General features: G+C 35.8%; 2 protein-coding genes across 2 annotated transcripts in view; one reads left to right on the top strand and one right to left on the bottom strand.

The window, feature by feature from the left end:
* LOC145672143 (alkaline phosphatase, tissue-nonspecific isozyme-like) overlaps nucleotides 1-19450 on the bottom strand; it is a 689601-nt gene that overhangs the window by 591815 nt on the left and 78336 nt on the right. The gene's annotated exons all lie outside the window — the stretch shown is intronic.
* LOC145672140 (uncharacterized) lies at nucleotides 828-8521 on the top strand. The gene is made up of 2 exons (XM_081741465.1): nucleotides 828-4267; nucleotides 7147-8521. Exons 1-2 carry the CDS (start codon nucleotides 2293-2295, stop codon nucleotides 7167-7169), a joined length of 1998 nt encoding a protein of 665 aa, XP_081597591.1. The 5' UTR covers nucleotides 828-2292; the 3' UTR covers nucleotides 7170-8521.

Genomic DNA, 19450 nt, shown 5'->3' with positions numbered 1-19450 from the left:
GGCTTGCAAAAGAAATATAATATGGTGATGAACTATCATATGGTTGCATCGGCCCCCCCTAACTTCAGACGGACCCCTCCCCCCTAAGTTTTTGGGCTGGCTACAGGTCTGCAACCCTGTAAGGCGAAGCTTTAACCCTTTAACTAGAAAATCAGATTATTAATAGCTATATTCAAGCATGATAATAATGTAAATAATAATAATAATAATAATAATAATAATAATAATGTTCATTCACTAAATTACGGAAGTCGACTGAGATAACCACTCTAGCTATATTTTATAAAGAACCAAAATTGAAAAATTTCCTTTCCTTCAAGAATTATCGCGTGGAGTAACCGACTTATACCGCCATTACAATTGCATAAGATCCACTAGTAGAATTATAATAAATCAGACACTCTGTAGATTATGTAACGAAGTATGTAGAAATGTAAAAGTTGGATTTACTCGCAAGAACCCCCCCCCCAAAAAAAATGTAAGTTCGAAAAATGTCACTGGCAATGGATATTGAAAATGAAATTAACTATACGTCCCACGGTTATGCCGGCTAAGCTAAAGGAAACTGTGATGGTGAGAAATGAATGCAATGGTGGAATGAATAAAGTGGGACGAAACGGGGGAACCCCAAGAAAACACACGCACGTGTTTTTATCCACTACAAAGCCCATTTGGCGCGAGCTGGGATCGATCCACGGACCCCACGGACCAGAGGTGAACGCTCTACTACTTTTTCTTTTTTTTTTTAAAGTTAATTTAACCGAACGTGTCTCAGTAACTTACACGTTCGGTTAAGTTACTGAGACACGTAGTGTAACCCACCCAAGTTTCATAATAAAATGAAACGTTGTAAAGGAAAACTTTTGTGAGATGAAACTCCAGTTTACTGTTAAGTTGGTTCTTTCTCTTGGAGTTGGAAGCACTGCTTAACCTTCGGTTGGATTTGCGCGAGTCGTCGATCGGGATGACGTCACGTTGCAGCCGAGGTTCTGGCTTTAAGCCTGAAGCGCTTTGCAGTGTATAAAATGAGGTAAGAGTGATAGGTCCTCTGAATGAAAATGGGTCGTTAAAATTAATATTCTTTCCGTATAATCGTATAGTTTAGTTAATTTCTTTTGAAATCTATAACAATTCCTGACTATGGTTATTATTTAGAAGACATTATTATTATTCAATATATTTTGGAAGCACTTATTTCTAAAACATTGCGAAAGGAAAAGTAAGAAAGTAAAATAGTTAATTGAATAGTTCATGTTACTGGTTTTGTGTAGGCAGAATTAAGCCTTGAGTTAAAACATGTTGATTCTTGTTTTTCCTTGATAAAACTAAAGAAAAGTCGCCAGTCAGGAAGTTTAATATATTGAAATTACGGAAAATATTAAGGCTAGTGGAGACTTCAAATGAATGATTTATGTCTTTGGTCCGCTTTGAAAAGGAAAGAAAAAAAAAAGAGGAATCTATAGAGTTACAGATGAGCTGATGCTCGTAACTCATGTATTTTGACCCATATTTAAGGAATCTTTTCCTCCCACATTTTCATTCCAAAGAAAGCCACTTTGCAGTAACTTCGAGTTCCATACATTTTAATGATATTGTTATATAGGTTTCTAAATTCTATATTTTGGATTTACGATTGGTTATAGTATTTACTTCAGAAATTTGTTACTTGGAAAAAAAAAAAAAATCCTTTTGGGAAAAATGTTACTTGATAACGGCGATTTCTATTAATGATATTATTACTTGTTAAAATTGTTGAATGTTTTCTATATTACTATTTATATAACACGTTTCGGATTTGTTATAATAAAATTTTCCATTTTGTTAGAAAACTTTTTACATTTTCAAGTAGTTATAGACATATACCTGATTATCTTAACAGTGATATTTTGCATACAGTATAAGCCTTTTCCAGTATTGAACCTCACTCTTCACGTCGTCATTATTCTCAGCCGTGGGGGAGTGGAATTCTCCTTTCTCTCTCCTTTTAAAATTCTTGTATTCTAAAGGGGGAAGTGGGGTGACGTCCGTTCTCGCAGGACTGTGGGTAGTGGAGGCTATTTAAAGATTATATGTGTATCGTTCATCCGTTACATATATAATTTTTAAATAAAAATAAATTTTATACACTGCCCTGGAAAGGCAAATTTATGCTGGCTTCGAGGTCCGGTTCGGGGAGGTCCAGCAAAAGTGTTCCCCTTTATATTCTAAAATTTATGTGTATTTCTTTGGTGAAATTAACCTCTAAATTAAATAACATATTTTCATTATTCAATGCCTTTCTTGTTAATATAAATGTTGTATATGAATGTTAATGTAAAATACTTAATACAGTGTTGCCGGGGTCGGATACAAAAATTATGGTTTAGTAGGTCATTGTGTAATAAGCAGATAATTATTGATAAGGTTGTAAAAATAGTAGTAATTATTCTTTTGGTTTCTTTGTGCTTAATATTTTGTGGTGTGCTTGTAAGGATGGCACAGTCAAAGGAGACGCATGTAAAGTATAGATTTTCGGATTCTTCAAGTTCTAGTGGGGATGAATTTCTTGGATATTCTTATGAATTTAGTAATCCTATGTTTGATCATTTAAGGCCTTCAGCCCATATTCAAGTGAATCCTCACGAACCTTTACTAGGTGGTCAAAGTAGACCATTTCAGAATCAAAATTTTAACGTGGATCCACAAAGTAATGTGGGACACAGTACACAGTTTGCGAATTCCTCGCCTAATTTAAGAGCAGGAGGGAGTCAGAGCTTTCAAAATAAATATAGAGATCGACCATTTAATATGGCAGCTTCATTAAATTTAAATTTTGAGAAATTTGCTTCGGAAGGAATCTATAAATCTTTGTTGCATGATATTAATAGTCTACCTATAATAGATGGTACCAATACTGAGTCTACATTTCAGTTTTTATTAAAACTTGATAGTATTGTCAGAGGTAAGGGTTTGCCTTTAGATCTTGTGTTAGTAGCTTGTCTTTCTCGTACAAAAGGAGAAATGCAAGAAGTTATACAATCGTTTATTGGGGACGCTTCCCCTTGGCAAACAGTTTGTAGACATTTAGTGGTGCGATTTATTTCCACTATTGGTAGAACACAATTCATGCGACTATTTTTCTACGTTCCCATGCGGGAGGATCATTCATTATATGAGTTCGTAGATAATAAATTATCGATTATTCACGTACTTGATATGTCCTTTGATGAAGCCACCATTTGTAGTTTAATTACTAATATGGTAACGCCTTCTGCCCATCAATTTCTAGCTGAAAGAGGTATGCCTATCGATTTAAATCAATTGTATTTAGCTGCAGAACACTATGACGCTTTGCATAGATATAGGAAAGATTATTATCGATTACGTAATCAAGGTAGTAGCGTACGGGACTTGGTACCACCCCGTAAATCATCTTCCTTTATCGGAGCGAAAAACACAAAACAGCAAGTAGTGTTGCAATCTCGTGAACCAATAAATTTACATAAAACTTTAGTTTCTCCAGCTATGAAATCTTTACCATCTAATTATAAAAATTTTGATAAGGCAGAATTTTCTCATAACCATAATTTAGAATCTCAGTACTTAACTCAAAATAACTCAGATGTAAATCAAAATGGTAGTAAATTGGAAAATTTATTAGCGATTCCTGTTTACATTACGGGCATGCGTTTTAAGTGCTTAATTGATACTGGGAGTACGAACTCTTATTTGGCTCGACATCTTTATGATGAACTTAGAAAAAAATGTAAAATAAGAACAGAAAAGGTGAACGTTCAGACGATTGGCTTAGGAAATGTACAAGTAACAGTGGATATGAGAGTAAGACTATATTTTAAAATTGGAAGACACCAATTTAGTGAAATTTTCTTCATCGTGGACTCTAATGAGTTTGATCTTCTGCTTGGAAATGACTTTCATACAAAATACAATTCCGTGATAGACATTGCTGGTAATTTATATAATATAAAAGCTCGGAAGTTAGTGGTTCCTATGATCCGAGCTGATGAACTTTTGTGTGCCCAGACTTCTCTCGCTTCTGCATATACTTCTAGGAATGGGGTGAGTGGAAAGCAGCCGCTATGCGACCTTGGTTGTCCGAAAGCTACACCTCAGCCTAGATCTTTTGGTAATTTCAATCAGAGTTTGACTCCATCGACATCAGTAACCAGAGACAGCGGAGTTAATACCACGTTTGACCCAGGAGTGGAATTCGTTTTTGATCAGTCCATATTGCATCCACCGGAGACTAAACCGGAGGAATCTCAAGGTAATTATATGGTTCCTGATCAATTATTACTATGTGATTCTAATTTACAGGAATATGTTAATAACTTGTTAACTTCATATTCTGATGTTATTGGAAACAAAATTGGTAGAGTAAAAAATTTCACTTACAAAATTGAACTTGCCGATAAAACTCCCATTCGATTGCAACCTTATCAGCTTCCAACGCATAAGCAAAAGGAATTAGATTCTTTTATTGCACAGCTTTTAAAAGACGATATTATAGAGGAAGTAGATTATTCTCCCTACACGTCACCCTGCTTTCTAGTAACAAATTCAGACGGAAGCAGGCGGCTTGTAATTTCATACGGAGAGGTGAACAAAAAGGTGATGGTAAACAGCTATCCTTCTCCTAACATGGAGAATGTAATATCTAGTATTTCGGACAATAATATCTTTTCAAAACTTGATTGTAAATCTTGTTTTCATCAAATTCCTCTGTCTGAAGAGAGTAGAAATATTACTGCTTTTGTGACAAAAAACAAAATCTATCGATATAAATCGGTACCAATGGGATTAGTATTATCACCTTTTGTTTTAAGTAATTTGATGTCAAAAGTCTTTGAAGGGTTAATTGGTAAGAATTTAGAGATATATTTTGATGACATAATTTTATTTAGCAAAGATATTGAGAGTCATAAAGCTCTATTAGAGGAGGTATTATCTCGACTAAGAAATTGGGGAATTACTATTTCAGAAAAGAAGTCCTGTCTATTTCAAACTAGTATTAAATATTTAGGGTTTCGTTTTGAAAATGGCAACATGTCAATAGACCCTGAGAGAATTAAAGCTATCCAGGAGATACCAAAACCAAAGAATAGAAAAGGAGTGAACAGAATATGTTCATTTTTCTCGTTCTATTCTAAATTTATTTATGGGTATTCAGAGTTAATTGCTCCCCTTCAAGAATTAAGATCTGTAAAAAAGCCTTTTAAATGGACTAAAGTTCATGATGAAGCCCTACAAAAATTAAAGGATGCCTTTTGTAGTCAGGTTATTTTAAAAGTCCCAGATATGAATTCCAACTTCGTAATACATTGTGATAGCTCTTTGCGTCATTTTTCTGGGGTTCTCAGCCAATATGATTCGGAAGGGAATCTTAGACCTGTATCTATGTTTAGTCGGGCAATTCCACAATCTGACTGGAGTAAAAATATATACGAGTTAGAACTTAAGGCTCTTTCTTTATCTTTGGAAAAATTCGAGTATTATTTGGCAAATCCCTTTGTAGTATATACTGATAGTAAGAGTTTAACTTGGTTACTTAATAACCATAAAAGACAAAGGAGATATGGAACCATGTTAGAGAAAATCTCGAGGTTTAAATTTCGTATAGTCCATGTAAGATCAAAAATAAATAGTATAGCCGATTTCCTTTCAAGGGTTGGAAACCATCTAAAATTCTATACAAAAGATGAAAATACAATGGAAGTCATAAAAGATCATAATAAAACAGTAAATTTGTCTTTCATTAATTTTTGGCAAAATCCTGTGTTTAATGTACCTCTTACAGATCACCAGAGGAAGGATCCTGAATTAAGAGAGATTATCAATAGGTTAGAGCATAAGGAAGAAGTTCCTCCGTATGTATTAAGAAATAAGATCTTGTTTAAAAAGACAAAAGGTAAAGGGAATAATGGATTTAGAATTGTAATACCTAATTCTTTAATTCAGTCGATTATTGAGTATTCTCATTGTCCAATAATTCATGGTGGGCATATGGGATATCGAAAAACCATTGCTAAGGTTGCTGAAAAATATACCTGGCCTACTTTATATCCTGACATTAAGAATTTTATACAATCTTGTCATTTGTGCCAAACCTGTAAAGATTCTAATCGAAAACCTATGGGTCAATATTTTACAAAAAAGGTAATGCACCCAAATTATACTTGGTTTATTGATATTGCAGGGAAATTGCCTAGTAGTTCTGGATTTGAATATATTTTAATTGTCACTGACGCCTATAGTCGTTTTGTCTTTTTAGAACCTTTAAGACGACTAACCTCAAAAATCATCTGTAATAAGTTACAGGAATTATTTCTTCGATACGGCTTTCCTGGTAAAGTCCTAAGTGATGGCGCTTCTTATTTCGTGAGTGATTACTTCTTGAAATTCTTGTATAGCTATGGTATACAGAGTGTAAAATTCTCCCCATATAACCCACAATCGAACAGAGCCGAACGCACGGTGAGATCGGTTAAAAATTTAATTCGTATTTATGTTGATAAGTCTCAACAGAATTGGGCCCAATTACTATCTAAAATTGCTTTTACTATTAACATAAGTATGAATGAAACTACTGGGACCAGTCCATGTGAACTTTATATGGGACGGAAATTTTACCATCCATTAGATGTTAAATGGTTGATGGATTTAGATCTTTTAGACGATGACCAGGATAAAGAGCAAAAATTAGTCAATATAAATAATAACATTGAACGCGCTTGGAAACATAGTGCGAAGGTATATAGTCAAAAACATAGTCCTGTTAATTTAAATATTGATGATTTAGTATTGGTTAAAAGGTTCATGAAAATTTCAGCAGAGAAACATTTCAATCCAAAAATCGCCCCTCAGTGGGAAGGCCCATATCGCCTTATTTCTAAACCTACACCAAATACAGTTTGGCTAGAAAATATTGAAAGACCATATGTTCATATAAAACGCCATGTTCGTTTTTGTAAGAAATATTTTCCACCAAGACAAGTTAATCAACCTAACCCATAAGGTAACACAGAAAAAAAGATTTGATATGAGAATTGAGGTTAAGTAAATTATTAATATTGTACTTATTTATATATTTTAGGATGTTTGTTCGAACAAATTTTGTGTTTTGTATATTTTTTTTTATTCCTGCAGGAATGCCTCGTCCGAGAAAGTGAGAGGTCAACCCTTTTCATTTTGTAAATACCTCATCATCATCCTTTGTGTATGTTATGTAAGGAATTGGAAAATTTACTGTAGAAGTTTGTAAAGAAGGCGTTAGCATTTGAATATTTATGGAAGATTTGGTAATGTATTGAAATTATTTTATTATTCAACTTGGGATTTGTTATGGTTAGGAATTTTTTTTTGACCGACCCTCGGATATTATGTAACCCACCCAAGTTTCATAATAAAATGAAACGTTGTAAAGGAAAACTTTTGTGAGATGAAACTCCAGTTTACTGTTAAGTTGGTTCTTTCTCTTGGAGTTGGAAGCACTGCTTAACCTTCGGTTGGATTTGCGCGAGTCGTCGATCGGGATGACGTCACGTTGCAGCCGAGGTTCTGGCTTTAAGCCTGAAGCGCTTTGCAGTGTATAAAATGAGGTAAGAGTGATAGGTCCTCTGAATGAAAATGGGTCGTTAAAATTAATATTCTTTCCGTATAATCGTATAGTTTAGTTAATTTCTTTTGAAATCTATAACAATTCCTGACTATGGTTATTATTTAGAAGACATTATTATTATTCAATATATTTTGGAAGCACTTATTTCTAAAACATTGCGAAAGGAAAAGTAAGAAAGTAAAATAGTTAATTGAATAGTTCATGTTACTGGTTTTGTGTAGGCAGAATTAAGCCTTGAGTTAAAACATGTTGATTCTTGTTTTTCCTTGATAAAACTAAAGAAAAGTCGCCAGTCAGGAAGTTTAATATATTGAAATTACGGAAAATATTAAGGCTAGTGGAGACTTCAAATGAATGATTTATGTCTTTGGTCCGCTTTGAAAAGGAAAGAAAAAAAAAGAGGAATCTATAGAGTTACAGATGAGCTGATGCTCGTAACTCATGTATTTTGACCCATATTTAAGGAATCTTTTCCTCCCACATTTTCATTCCAAAGAAAGCCACTTTGCAGTAACTTCGAGTTCCATACATTTTAATGATATTGTTATATAGGTTTCTAAATTCTATATTTTGGATTTACGATTGGTTATAGTATTTACTTCAGAAATTTGTTACTTGGAAAAAAAAAAAATCCTTTTGGGAAAAATGTTACTTGATAACGGCGATTTCTATTAATGATATTATTACTTGTTAAAATTGTTGAATGTTTTCTATATTACTATTTATATAACACGTTTCGGATTTGTTATAATAAAATTTTCCATTTTGTTAGAAAACTTTTTACATTTTCAAGTAGTTATAGACATATACCTGATTATCTTAACAGTGATATTTTGCATACAGTATAAGCCTTTTCCAGTATTGAACCTCACTCTTCACGTCGTCATTATTCTCAGCCGTGGGGGAGTGGAATTCTCCTTTCTCTCTCCTTTTAAAATTCTTGTATTCTAAAGGGGGAAGTGGGGTGACGTCCGTTCTCGCAGGACTGTGGGTAGTGGAGGCTATTTAAAGATTATATGTGTATCGTTCATCCGTTACAGTAGCTCAGTACCGAACATGTCTCAGTAACTTACTTGAACTATTTATGATTAATTTTATTTGCTTTACTCGTTTAATTTGCTTTTCCAAACACCTAGAACGACAGGGACACGAACACAGAAACATCGAGGACAATTAAAATCACAAAGGCTCTCCCACCGGGAATCGAGCCAGGGAACCCGTACACCAAAGGCACACATGCTAGTCACTATACCCTGACCGGTGAACGATGATTTCTGACAGCTTTGCACAAGGCCACGGTGAGCGACCAGAAGACAGCAGGTCAACCAACCTTAGGCTCAGAACCTGTCGCGTCTCCATGGTAACCACCGCACGTTGCCAAATTTTCACTCACCACCTCTCACCCTCAACGAGAAAGCAGACGATTCTCTCCTTGCGCGAGAAACACATGGCAATACCGCACTCCTCGCGAGCGGAACTGTGAGAAATCATCGTTCACCGGCCAGGGTATAGACCAGAGGTGAACGCTCTACCACTGAGCCACCGTGCTACAGCAGAAGTGCACCAACAATGTTTCCAAACTTAGAACAGTAGCAAATGAGCGTCAAAAAATAGCACGAAAAAAAAAACACTAACAATAATCCGAATTAAATTGTAATAGTAATAATAGCAAAAACGTAAAATAACAACAACAACAACAAGAACAACGAAAAACGAAACTAAGCGACAATCCGACAACACTGTACCCTCCGTATAGCGCGATAAAAGACACTGGCAACATTTCATTGGTGGGGTTGACGACCGGGACATACCCTTGCATTCTAATGGGTAAGTGATATTGGTAAATCTATATCAAGCTCTACAAATCCTCGCGATCACCACAGCACTGAAATGTTTTTGACTCTACTCTGAAAGCTCCTGAGAACGGCTGTTGGATTGGATGGTTGGGAGTTTAGCTTTCTTTTTCAACATCCAGGCTATGTACATGACATTTGAATCACATGACCACCTACTGGGAATCGAACCCAGGCCTTCTGCGTTGAAAACGCGTATACTAATCATATAACCAGGAGAGTATATCAAAAGTCTTCCGCTGGAAATCAAACACGAAATCACTCCAGTAAAAAAAAAAAAAAAAAAAAAAAAAAAAGTGAAGCACTGAACTGTCCGACTACTAAGAAAGTCCCGCTGAATTAAGATATACTAGGGCTTCAGAGCGTTTAAAATAAGAAAATTAATTGGTTTCCTCTGTGCACCGTACGGTGAATAGCCATTTGTAGTTGGCTTCTCCATTAAATCAAAGACAGAAAATAATCAAGGATTTGCGGAAGGGTACTTTCATCGACAAGGAACAAACAAACAGCCTCTCATCAAGTTGAAGAACAGTGGCGTCGTCTACAATAGGGCTATCCCTCTCCTTTAAAAGAAGAAAGAGAGAGAGAGAGAGAAATTAAAAGCAAAAGAAAGGAGAGAGTTCGAAAGGAGAGGAGTTAATTTAAAGCGATTAAGTCCTTTAAAAAGAAGAAGATCTACGTAGCCTTTGTCTAGCACTGAAATGGCCTCGATCCTACTCTGAGAGCTCTTGAGAACGGTCGACCGCTTGAAATGGAACGTTAAGGATTAAGGTCTTTGCAGAATGGCTTAGGAACAGCGACTGGGTTAACTGGACGTTCCCATACAGTCAGCGTATACTCACTCTTACAAAGACAACACATCAACAGAATGGTGCCTGTTATAGACTTCTCTTACCAAGCTTTCTGCCATTTCCCGCAGAGACTCAGTTTAAAGGAAGTTGTCTTGAAAACGATTGGTTAAAAAAAAAAAAGAAATATCCAATTCTTCATTAATGTTCTTAAAAGAAAACTATAATTAAAACTTCAATATATCCAATCATTTGTTGAATATATACAGGATGTACGGAAACTAACACAAAAACACTTCGGGAAATGAGTCCTTTTACGAAAACATAAAAATGACAGAATTGATTCGAACGATACGAAAAGGTTATAACGCTACAGTGATACATTGGATAAAAGTCAAGTAAAGAACATAGTACTTAATTAATGTCTAGATTCTGTTAATGTATCAAGGATATTCAAGGTGTGCTCATAAAGAAATCGAACATTTTTTAAATAAATATTTCCTTTATCAAAAAAGTTACTATAGAATGGCAACACTATATCTAAGTTTTCCGTTAGTGCTTGTTGAAACCGGTTTCATGCAGTTAGTATCTAAGCAGGCTTGCATCAGATGCAGGACGTGTAAAGTCATCGTAGAAAAAAACACGCGCATCAAAGTGAAACAACCGTGTAATATTAAGTTTTGTTACAAATTGAGAAAATCCTTTACAAATGATATAGACAATGCTTTATTATGATACAGATTTGCGTATAAATTATAAAATCGTTATTAATGTTGTCGCGAATATGTTGAGGATGATGCAAGGTAATATTGTCCTTCAACTTCAACGAATGGTAGGCCATATAGGTCTCTATACAACAATTTATTACTAACATTTAGTGAAACTGTTAAATTACCCACCTACCATAGCTATTCTCCAAACTTATCGCCTGCTGATTTTATTTCTTTTTCCCGAAGCCCAAGATGGTCATGAAAGGGCAGAAGTTTTCAACATTAAATCAAGTCTTGAGCCTATTTTGCGAAACCTTAGTGTTAATGACTTTCAAGAGTGTTTTGAATATCTGTACAAACGGTTGGCAAGGTATATTGACCCTTCTAATGATTATTTTGAAAATGATAAAGTCATTTGAAGAAAATTACTTGCTCCCTTCTAAAAACAGTTTGATTTCTATGTGGGCGCATCTTGTAGAACGTGTGCACGTTTTCATTTCGTAATTCTGTCATCTTATGTTTTTACAAGATCTCATAAATATCTTGGTATGCTTGCAGGTTAATTGTCAAACGTGTCTGCTCGCCAGCATCGATGAACCACTCGCCCCGGGCGAGTGGTTATTTGCATCCCTGTATTAGAGGCATCCCGTTTTTCTAAATGTTGTGAATAAAGAATGAAACATTAAAATATTGCAAATAAGTTAACTCAGGATATTTCGTAGGACATTTTAAAAAAGAAGAACATTTTTCGATTTTCTAGGTGCCTTCGCAACACCTAGAACAGTTCCTTGAAAAACAGTGCTGTACTGCGAAAATCAGTACGTCTGGTCACCCTATGTTAGATCCGAAACGATACCAATATTGACAAGAAGACATTGTTTGGCATACTCTGCAATACCACTAAATTTACAGTGTTGCTAACTGAACACTGAATACGAAAGTGAAACTAAAACCATAAATTCCTTTTTATGAATTGTAGCAGAGAGGGAAATGAATTTATGGTTTTAGTTTCATTTTTGTCAATTTTTGTTATGATTATCTGACAAGTAAAAAGTCCAAATCGATGAATCGAGTTGCGGGATGACATAGTGCGACTGATAAAGGATATGAAAATATGTGTGTGTACAAAGTGATACCGGCTGAGCGCCATAAGAAACGGACGGGGAGGGGCTCAAAGTTGGTGGGGGAAGGGCTAGTTATGAAATACATCAAATTAACTTTTGAATCGTGAAAATAGTGAAAGATGTACCATACGAAAGGTGGTAGTTTCACATATTGGAAAAAGAAGAATGGCAGAGTAGATAACGAATCTCCGCCACCATCTTGAAATCCGCCATTTTGAAATGTGTGGTATTCTTTAAAGAGAAATGTAGTCATGTGATATATCAATTAGGGTCAGCGTGTTCTCAAAAAGTCATTTATGAACTTTAGTGATCGTTATCTGTATTTATTTGAAAGATTTATTATCATCTTCACAGTTGTTTTGGAAAATATAGGAGACTGATACTCGTATGTTGAAAGTTTGGATTATCACGAAAACACATGTAAGTTAAACATATCTACAAGCCAAGAAAACCAACCGTGAAATTTGATATAAAAGTTTTATATTATTACATTATTAGTATCACATTTCACTGTTGAGTATCAAATTTCACTGTTAGTTTTCTTGACTTGTAGATATGTTTAACTTACATGTGTTTTCGTGATAATCCTAACTTTGAATATACGAGTATCAGTCTCCTAGATTTTCCAAAAATAACTGTAAAGATAATCTTAAATCTCCCAAATAAGTACAGATAACGATCACTAAAGTTCATAATTGACTTTTTGACAACATGCTGGCCCTAATTGATATATCACATTACCACCTTTCCATTTCAAAAACTATCACAGATTTCAAAATATATGGTTTCAAGATGGCGGCGAAGGTTCGTGATCAACTCTGCCATTCTTTTTCTTTTCTTTCTTTCTTTCTTTTTTTTTTTTTTTTTTTTTTGGCCAATATGTGAAACTGCCAAAATTTGTGTTGTATATCTTCCACTATTTTCACGATTGAACAGTTTATTTGATGTATTTCAATAACAGCATAGCCTTTCTCCCATGAACTTTGACCCCCTCCGTTTCTTATGGCGCTCAGTAGCTATAACTTTGCACATGTACATATTTTCACATTCTCTACCAGTCCCACTATGTCTCATCCCCCAACTCGATTCATTCATTTGGACCCTTTGCTTGTGAGTCCATTCTGATCAACCAATCATAGTTCAGAAACAGTTTCTGGGATCCTGTTACATTTAGATGCAATAACCTCTTGTTTTTTACAGTGTCTGATGAAACCAATATATTCTGTTAGTTGGCAAAATTGTTATAAATATACCACATTGACTTGACACCTAGTCTTCCGTTCCAAGCGCTGCTATCGGCTGAAGTAATTCCAATCCCTTTCTCTCGCTTGGCAACAGCTGAACCCTTATTGGCTCAGCGCATGGGTGTGTGAGGGTGTGAGCTTTAGTTCGCGTTTTTGACACGGATCAAGACATTTTGGCAGCACAATACACAGTCATATATATATATATATATATATATATATATATTTGAAAAATAAAAGTTGCTTTGCTCACTGATTTGTATTTCAAGTTTAAGTTATTTAGAATAACAAAGCTAATATGAACCAGTTAGTCCAAAAGTTATCCCATGATTATCCCACAAAGAACACAGAAATGTCCTAGAGAATTTCCAAAGAATGTCCACGGAACATCCACTACATCTTATGATGTTCGTGGGACTACCGCTTTTACCAGTGGGCTTACTTGGACATCATTTGGAAATTCTACAGGACATTTCTGGTTTCTTTGTGGGATAACCATTGAATTACTTTTGGACATCCAAATATTGTATGGTGACACATCAAGTTGAAACTTTGTGGATATTTCCATTATCCAGGGCGGCCCATAATTATGTACAGTAGATGATGTTTCAAAGAATGCGGTAAAGAAACTAGCAACATAACTTGAGTATTAACATTAGTCTCATTCCTTTCCTTACAAGAATTTTAATCTGTTCTCCATGGCATAGCCGGTCCACCAATGCACCATTGAAATCGATACATGATTGGAGACGAAGTGTAATACTGTTACAAGCAACTTGATAAGCCCGTACTGGTAACCTATGGAACTCTTCTTTGTTGGCTTTCCGTAGTTCGGCCCAATTGAATATGTGATGTTGATACATTTTGTCCTTTAAAACACTCTATTACATCGATCGATCCAGCGATTCGAGAATGTTTCCTTGAGCCACTCTCGTACCAGTATAGCATGAACGGTTCTAAGTCCAGTGACCCTTAACCCCACTCTCAGGCTAAGTAGTGTTGCCATATCGAAACTTTTTGATCAGAATTACAAACTACAGTCAGATTAACATCATTTGGCCACCCTGTCTTAAAAATTTCTTCTGGAAGCCTAAATGTCCTGGAAAGGGCTTGAAACTTGTGAAACGTCCTGTGGATTTATTGTGCTACGCGGGTTCTTTTCCTTATCTTGCTTTTTCTCAACTAAATTGAATCATTGACAAGTCTGACCCTGATCGAGGTAGATGTGTTAGACGTTAAGGTGAGAAGTACATCTAAGTTTGTTTCTTGTTGTAATTATAGGGCGGGAAAAATTCAGAATGAGAGTATGTCGATTAACCTCCATGCTCGTACACTGCATGAGAGGGCAAAGCAAAGTTCATTCATTATCATTCGAAAGCTATCACACAATTTCTTCCTCCATGATGACGCAAGACCTCTCACCAGAGACTATCGTAAAGGGAGTCAGAGAGAGAGAGAATGAGAGAGAGTCCACAATTGAAGTTACACGTTCACGAGTAAGTTAATTCCCAAGGAAAGGGAAGGAGTCAAGTGGAACCTGAAAAAGGCAAGACAGAAATGACAACATATGAAAGAGCTTGATGGACGACAGGCCCATTTGTTGTAACAAGCTTCAATTACGTACACATATACATACATACACGAGAGTTCACTCACTCACTCAATATATATATATATATATATATATATATATATATATATATATATATAGCTATATATACGTAGCAAGGAAACAGCTTCGTAGACAAACTTTCTTGTTTCTGTATTACTGGTGCTGGTGCTGCTGCTATGGAGATGATGAAAATTCTAGCGACGAGGTCAACTTCTCGCGCGTTGTGACGACAAACCGTTTATGAACTCAGGGAATTCCAGATCCCTTACACAATCTCTCTGCTTGTCACGAAATCTTTACCAGAATAATAACCCATATTTCCCGTATTTGACATTGCCCACGAACAACCACGTAGGAGCTAAGATGAAACGTATGGTGTACAAAAATGACTATATATATATATATATATCCTATTCCCCCCTCCCTCTCCCCTGTCCAGAGAAGCAGTCAAGTGTTAAATTGAGCTCAGTATATGCTCTAAACTGAGCAAAGTGAAAGCTGTTGACTTAAAGGAAAATGAAAACCCTAACCTTAAATCTATTAATATTTTGTATGAAATTTTTGAATAACTCGTTAATTTTACTTTCGACGTTGACAGGGAAGTGTAATTCTGATATCACTTTCACATTTGCTACTGTTCCAAGTTCTTTCTTTATTTTAACACCTACATTTTTCTTTTAGAAGAAAAGGGCAATTTAATTGCTGAATTATGTTTTTTTTTTAAAGTTTTACGTCCTCGGAATATAGCTGTCCTTTAGGGCAGTGGTTCTCAAAGTGGGGTACGCGGACCCCTGGGGGTCCGTGGGACGTAGCCAGGGCGTTCGCGACGCCTAAAAGTTGAAATGTTTTATAATAAAATGGAACTCACAGTTCTTATGCAAGAAGTATTCTTTTCAGTTACTAAAAAGAAAGCAATTAGAAATTATACTTACGTTTGTAAATTTAAATGTTTTCCTACTTTATTAAATTTCTGCCCTGAGAATATGAAGAGTTGTCTAAAAAGGCATTGCAGCATTTGATGCTTTCCCTTAACTTACTTATGTGAGCAGACGTTTTCTGCTCTTTGCAGTATTAAATAAAGCCTGAAAGCGAAATCGTCTTAATGTGAAATCACACCTAAGATTGATGGTGACAAAACTTATTCCGGATTTCAGTGCAATTATGGAAAAACAGAAAGAATTTTCTTCCTCATATTAGTGACCCCACATTTGAGAACATTGTTTATCAAGGTAATTTCCTTTTTTCTTTTTTTTTTTTTAAAAAAAGTCCATTGATTTTCAGTCTTGAAAGTTACTGTATTTTCAATTGAAATTTCGTTCACTAGGAAACAATCATGTATCTTTAGAATAAATTACTTATTGGAATATTTTTTTTTTTTTATCTTTTTCTTGTCAGTGGTAATTCTAATCAGTGTAGTTTTTAATACCATGTGAAATTTCATATAGCATTGCAAGGGGGTCCGCGGATCACTTTCCGAATGCACAGGGGGTCCGCGTTGTCGGAAAGTTTGAGAACCACTGCTTTAGGGCAATGGAGATAAAGTTGAAAATTCTAGTGGCATTAAGAAAAGCTTACTCGTTTTTCACGAAACATGCCGTGTTCTAGCTAGCTCATACAGTACGTAGCACCACTCTTGATAGCGTAAATATCAAACTACAAAACCCAAATCTTGACACATTTTTTGTTTTAGCTCCTAATTTACACGATAAGTAGATAATTCGATAACTAACTGAAATGAAATGAAATGAAATCTTTCAATCCCTGGATAGAACCAGGGACCGTACATACCAAAGGTAAAGCACTCTATCACTAAGCTGTCGTGCCCCTCGTATAAATAATTAAATGAACAACATTTAAAAATTGTAATTGATGTATATTTTCATTTCAAGTAAAGTTATTTAGGATATCTAACATTTAGGAGAACTTCTACATTGCTACGCTGCAAATACATTACACTTTTCGTTGGGTCCCTTTCTATAGGGTCTCAGATAAATTTCCGTATTTCTAGATTTGATTATCGCAGAGAGCAATGACAGTGTAATTTTAGCTTACTTAATTAGTACATGTGACTGAGTACTTACGCATACGAACTCTGTATCCAGTGGAACTGTATGTGCTCCATGTCTTCCTTGACATGTTGCAGAACACCTGAGAAGTTATCTTTCGAAAGACTCCATGTCCACCTTGACATATTGCGGAACACCTGCGGGAGAAGTTCTTTTCAAAGACTCCACGTACTCCTTGACATGTTACGGGACACCTGAGAAGTTATCTTTCAAAAGACTCCATGCCCACCTTGACATATTGCGGAACACCTGCAAGAAAAGTTCTTTTCAAAGACTCCGCGTACTCCTTGACATGCTACGGAACACCTGAGAAGTTATCTTTCAAAAGTCTCCATGTCTTCCTTGAAATGTTGCGGAACGCCTGAAAAGTTATCTTTCGAAAGGTTGAACTCATGGATATTCTACCAGACAGTGTTTGAAAGCAGAGGAATCAAACAACGTTTTCTGTGACTATGAAAGTAGTGTTACCAATACCACAACTAAACTTAAACTAACATTGTTCTGTGTTAAATTCAAACCTAGAAGCACAGGGACTTCTCGGACACCCTATAAATCAGGAATCTTTTAGTTAAACAAGGTACAATTGTACGGTATTTATCCTCGTCTAGCATGAGTTTTGTTTGATCGGTTTTTAAAAAAATATCCTCAGTAATTGGTACAGAGGAAGATCTAGCAAATGGTACCATTCTAGCCAAGTTTGATAAATTGAATTTCGTTTAAATTTACGTACGAAATTAAAATCAGTGCCTGAAATGGTCTATGGAAGAGATAGTGCTTTCCTTCCCCGCAAATAGATGGCTCTGGATTTATTCAGGTGACACACCAATAAACATACTATCCAGCTTGGCAATTAGCTTTATGTGTGATTTGTTGTATATGTAATCAGTAATCACTAAGCACTCGTTGTATATATCATTTACACGCCATTTCACTTACAGTTCATGACCGAAAGCTGAACACACTAGTATCTAATAAAATGACAATAAGGAATGTATTTTAAGTTCATACTCACGCTGCAAAATAGTAAGGAATTTTATTTGATTTGATATTTAATTGAAAACAGCCCTTTCAAAGCATTAAATATTGAAATGTTTCACATGAACTTTCAGTCTACAAAGAACCACATCGCTAACCAAGCAGGGATACGTTTTTCATTTCAGGTTTCATTAGGCAGACAGGGTGGTAGATGGAACAGTCTTTTGGTATGATTTTCTCTTCGTTTTCTTTTACCGTTTTTACTCAATGAAAATTCAATATTAAAACCGGAAGGGACGTATTCCTACAACTTTCCGGTTTCAATCGATGAACTAGAGCTATAAGGTGGTATCTATTTTATTCCTGGCATACTAAACTCATATCAAAGAAACCGTTTATCTCTCTATTTAATACCGTTTCCAATCAATGAAAATCCAATATTAAAACCGGAAGCCAAATATTCATACAATTTCCGGTTTCAATCGCTAAACTAAAGCTGAAGTTGTATATATTCTATTCTTGGCACACTAAACTATTATAAAAGAAACTGTTTATCTTCGTATCTATTATAGGTTTTGCTCTATAATGATCAATGATGAAGAGAAAATGGTATAGTTCAGAGGGTATAATGGCGTTGGCTTCCCGCGCTTGGACCTGCTGGAGATGTGGTACGAGGGTAGCCAATCACCACCAACCGTCTACTGTGCTCAACGAGCCACGAGTAACTAAGCTGGCCACTCCCCATAAACATCATTACAGCTGTTCGCGGAAAGCCAATGACGTAATATCTACCGTATTATAGCATTCTCAATACAGGCATTAGAGCCGAAATTGTATCTATTCCTGGAACGTATGGTTCATATTTAAGAAAAATGTCCTATTGTAACTATTACCATTTTCGTTTTAATACTTCTCGATCAATAAACGGACGGACGGAGGGTCAAACAGTACTATAATATTCCCAGCCATGTGACGGCTGCCAGTTACGTATTGCATGTCAACAAAAGCAGACTACACTTCACTTGATGTCATATGTCACTGAAGAAAGAAGACCCCATCTTGACTAGCGCCCTGCCGAAGATTCAACAAGAGACCCGAAGATTACTCTTGAAAAGAGGAGCACCTAGCACCTCAGAATTTCAGTCTGATCTGGAATTGGCCTTACCCAAAAACACCGTGCTCGTGGGTTTTCTCGGGGTTCTCCCGTTTCCTCCCACTTTCTTCATTCCACCATTTCTCATTATCACCGTCTCCTTTAGCCTAACCGGCATAACCGTGGGACGTTAAACTTAAAGATTTCATTTTTTGGCCTTACCCAATTTTTACAACTCTAGTCGGTTTTACTGGGCCGTGGAATATCCTAATACAAAACCTTTATTTTGGTCGGCTGCACTAGGTCGTGGAGTATTGCTAGCCAAGTAATACTTCTCTGGTCCCTTGCACTGGCCCGTGGAGCATTC

Source organism: Thermobia domestica, chromosome 15 (assembly GCF_964235325.1).
Source record: "Thermobia domestica chromosome 15, izTheDome1.hap1.1, whole genome shotgun sequence".
NCBI lineage: Eukaryota > Metazoa > Arthropoda > Insecta > Zygentoma > Lepismatidae > Thermobia > Thermobia domestica.
Note: the sequence above shows the minus strand (reverse complement) of the source record. Positions and strands in the feature narration are given on the sequence as shown.

Bases quoted from the DNA above. Each gene is read 5' to 3' on its own strand.
- LOC145672140 (XM_081741465.1), top strand. From the start codon at position 2,293: ATGTTGTATATGAATGTTAATGTAAAATACTTAATACAGTGTTGCCGG. The intron at 4,268-7,146 runs GTAATTATATGG...TTATTCCTGCAG, and splicing joins TAAACCGGAGGAATCTCAAG to GAATGCCTCGTCCGAGAAAG.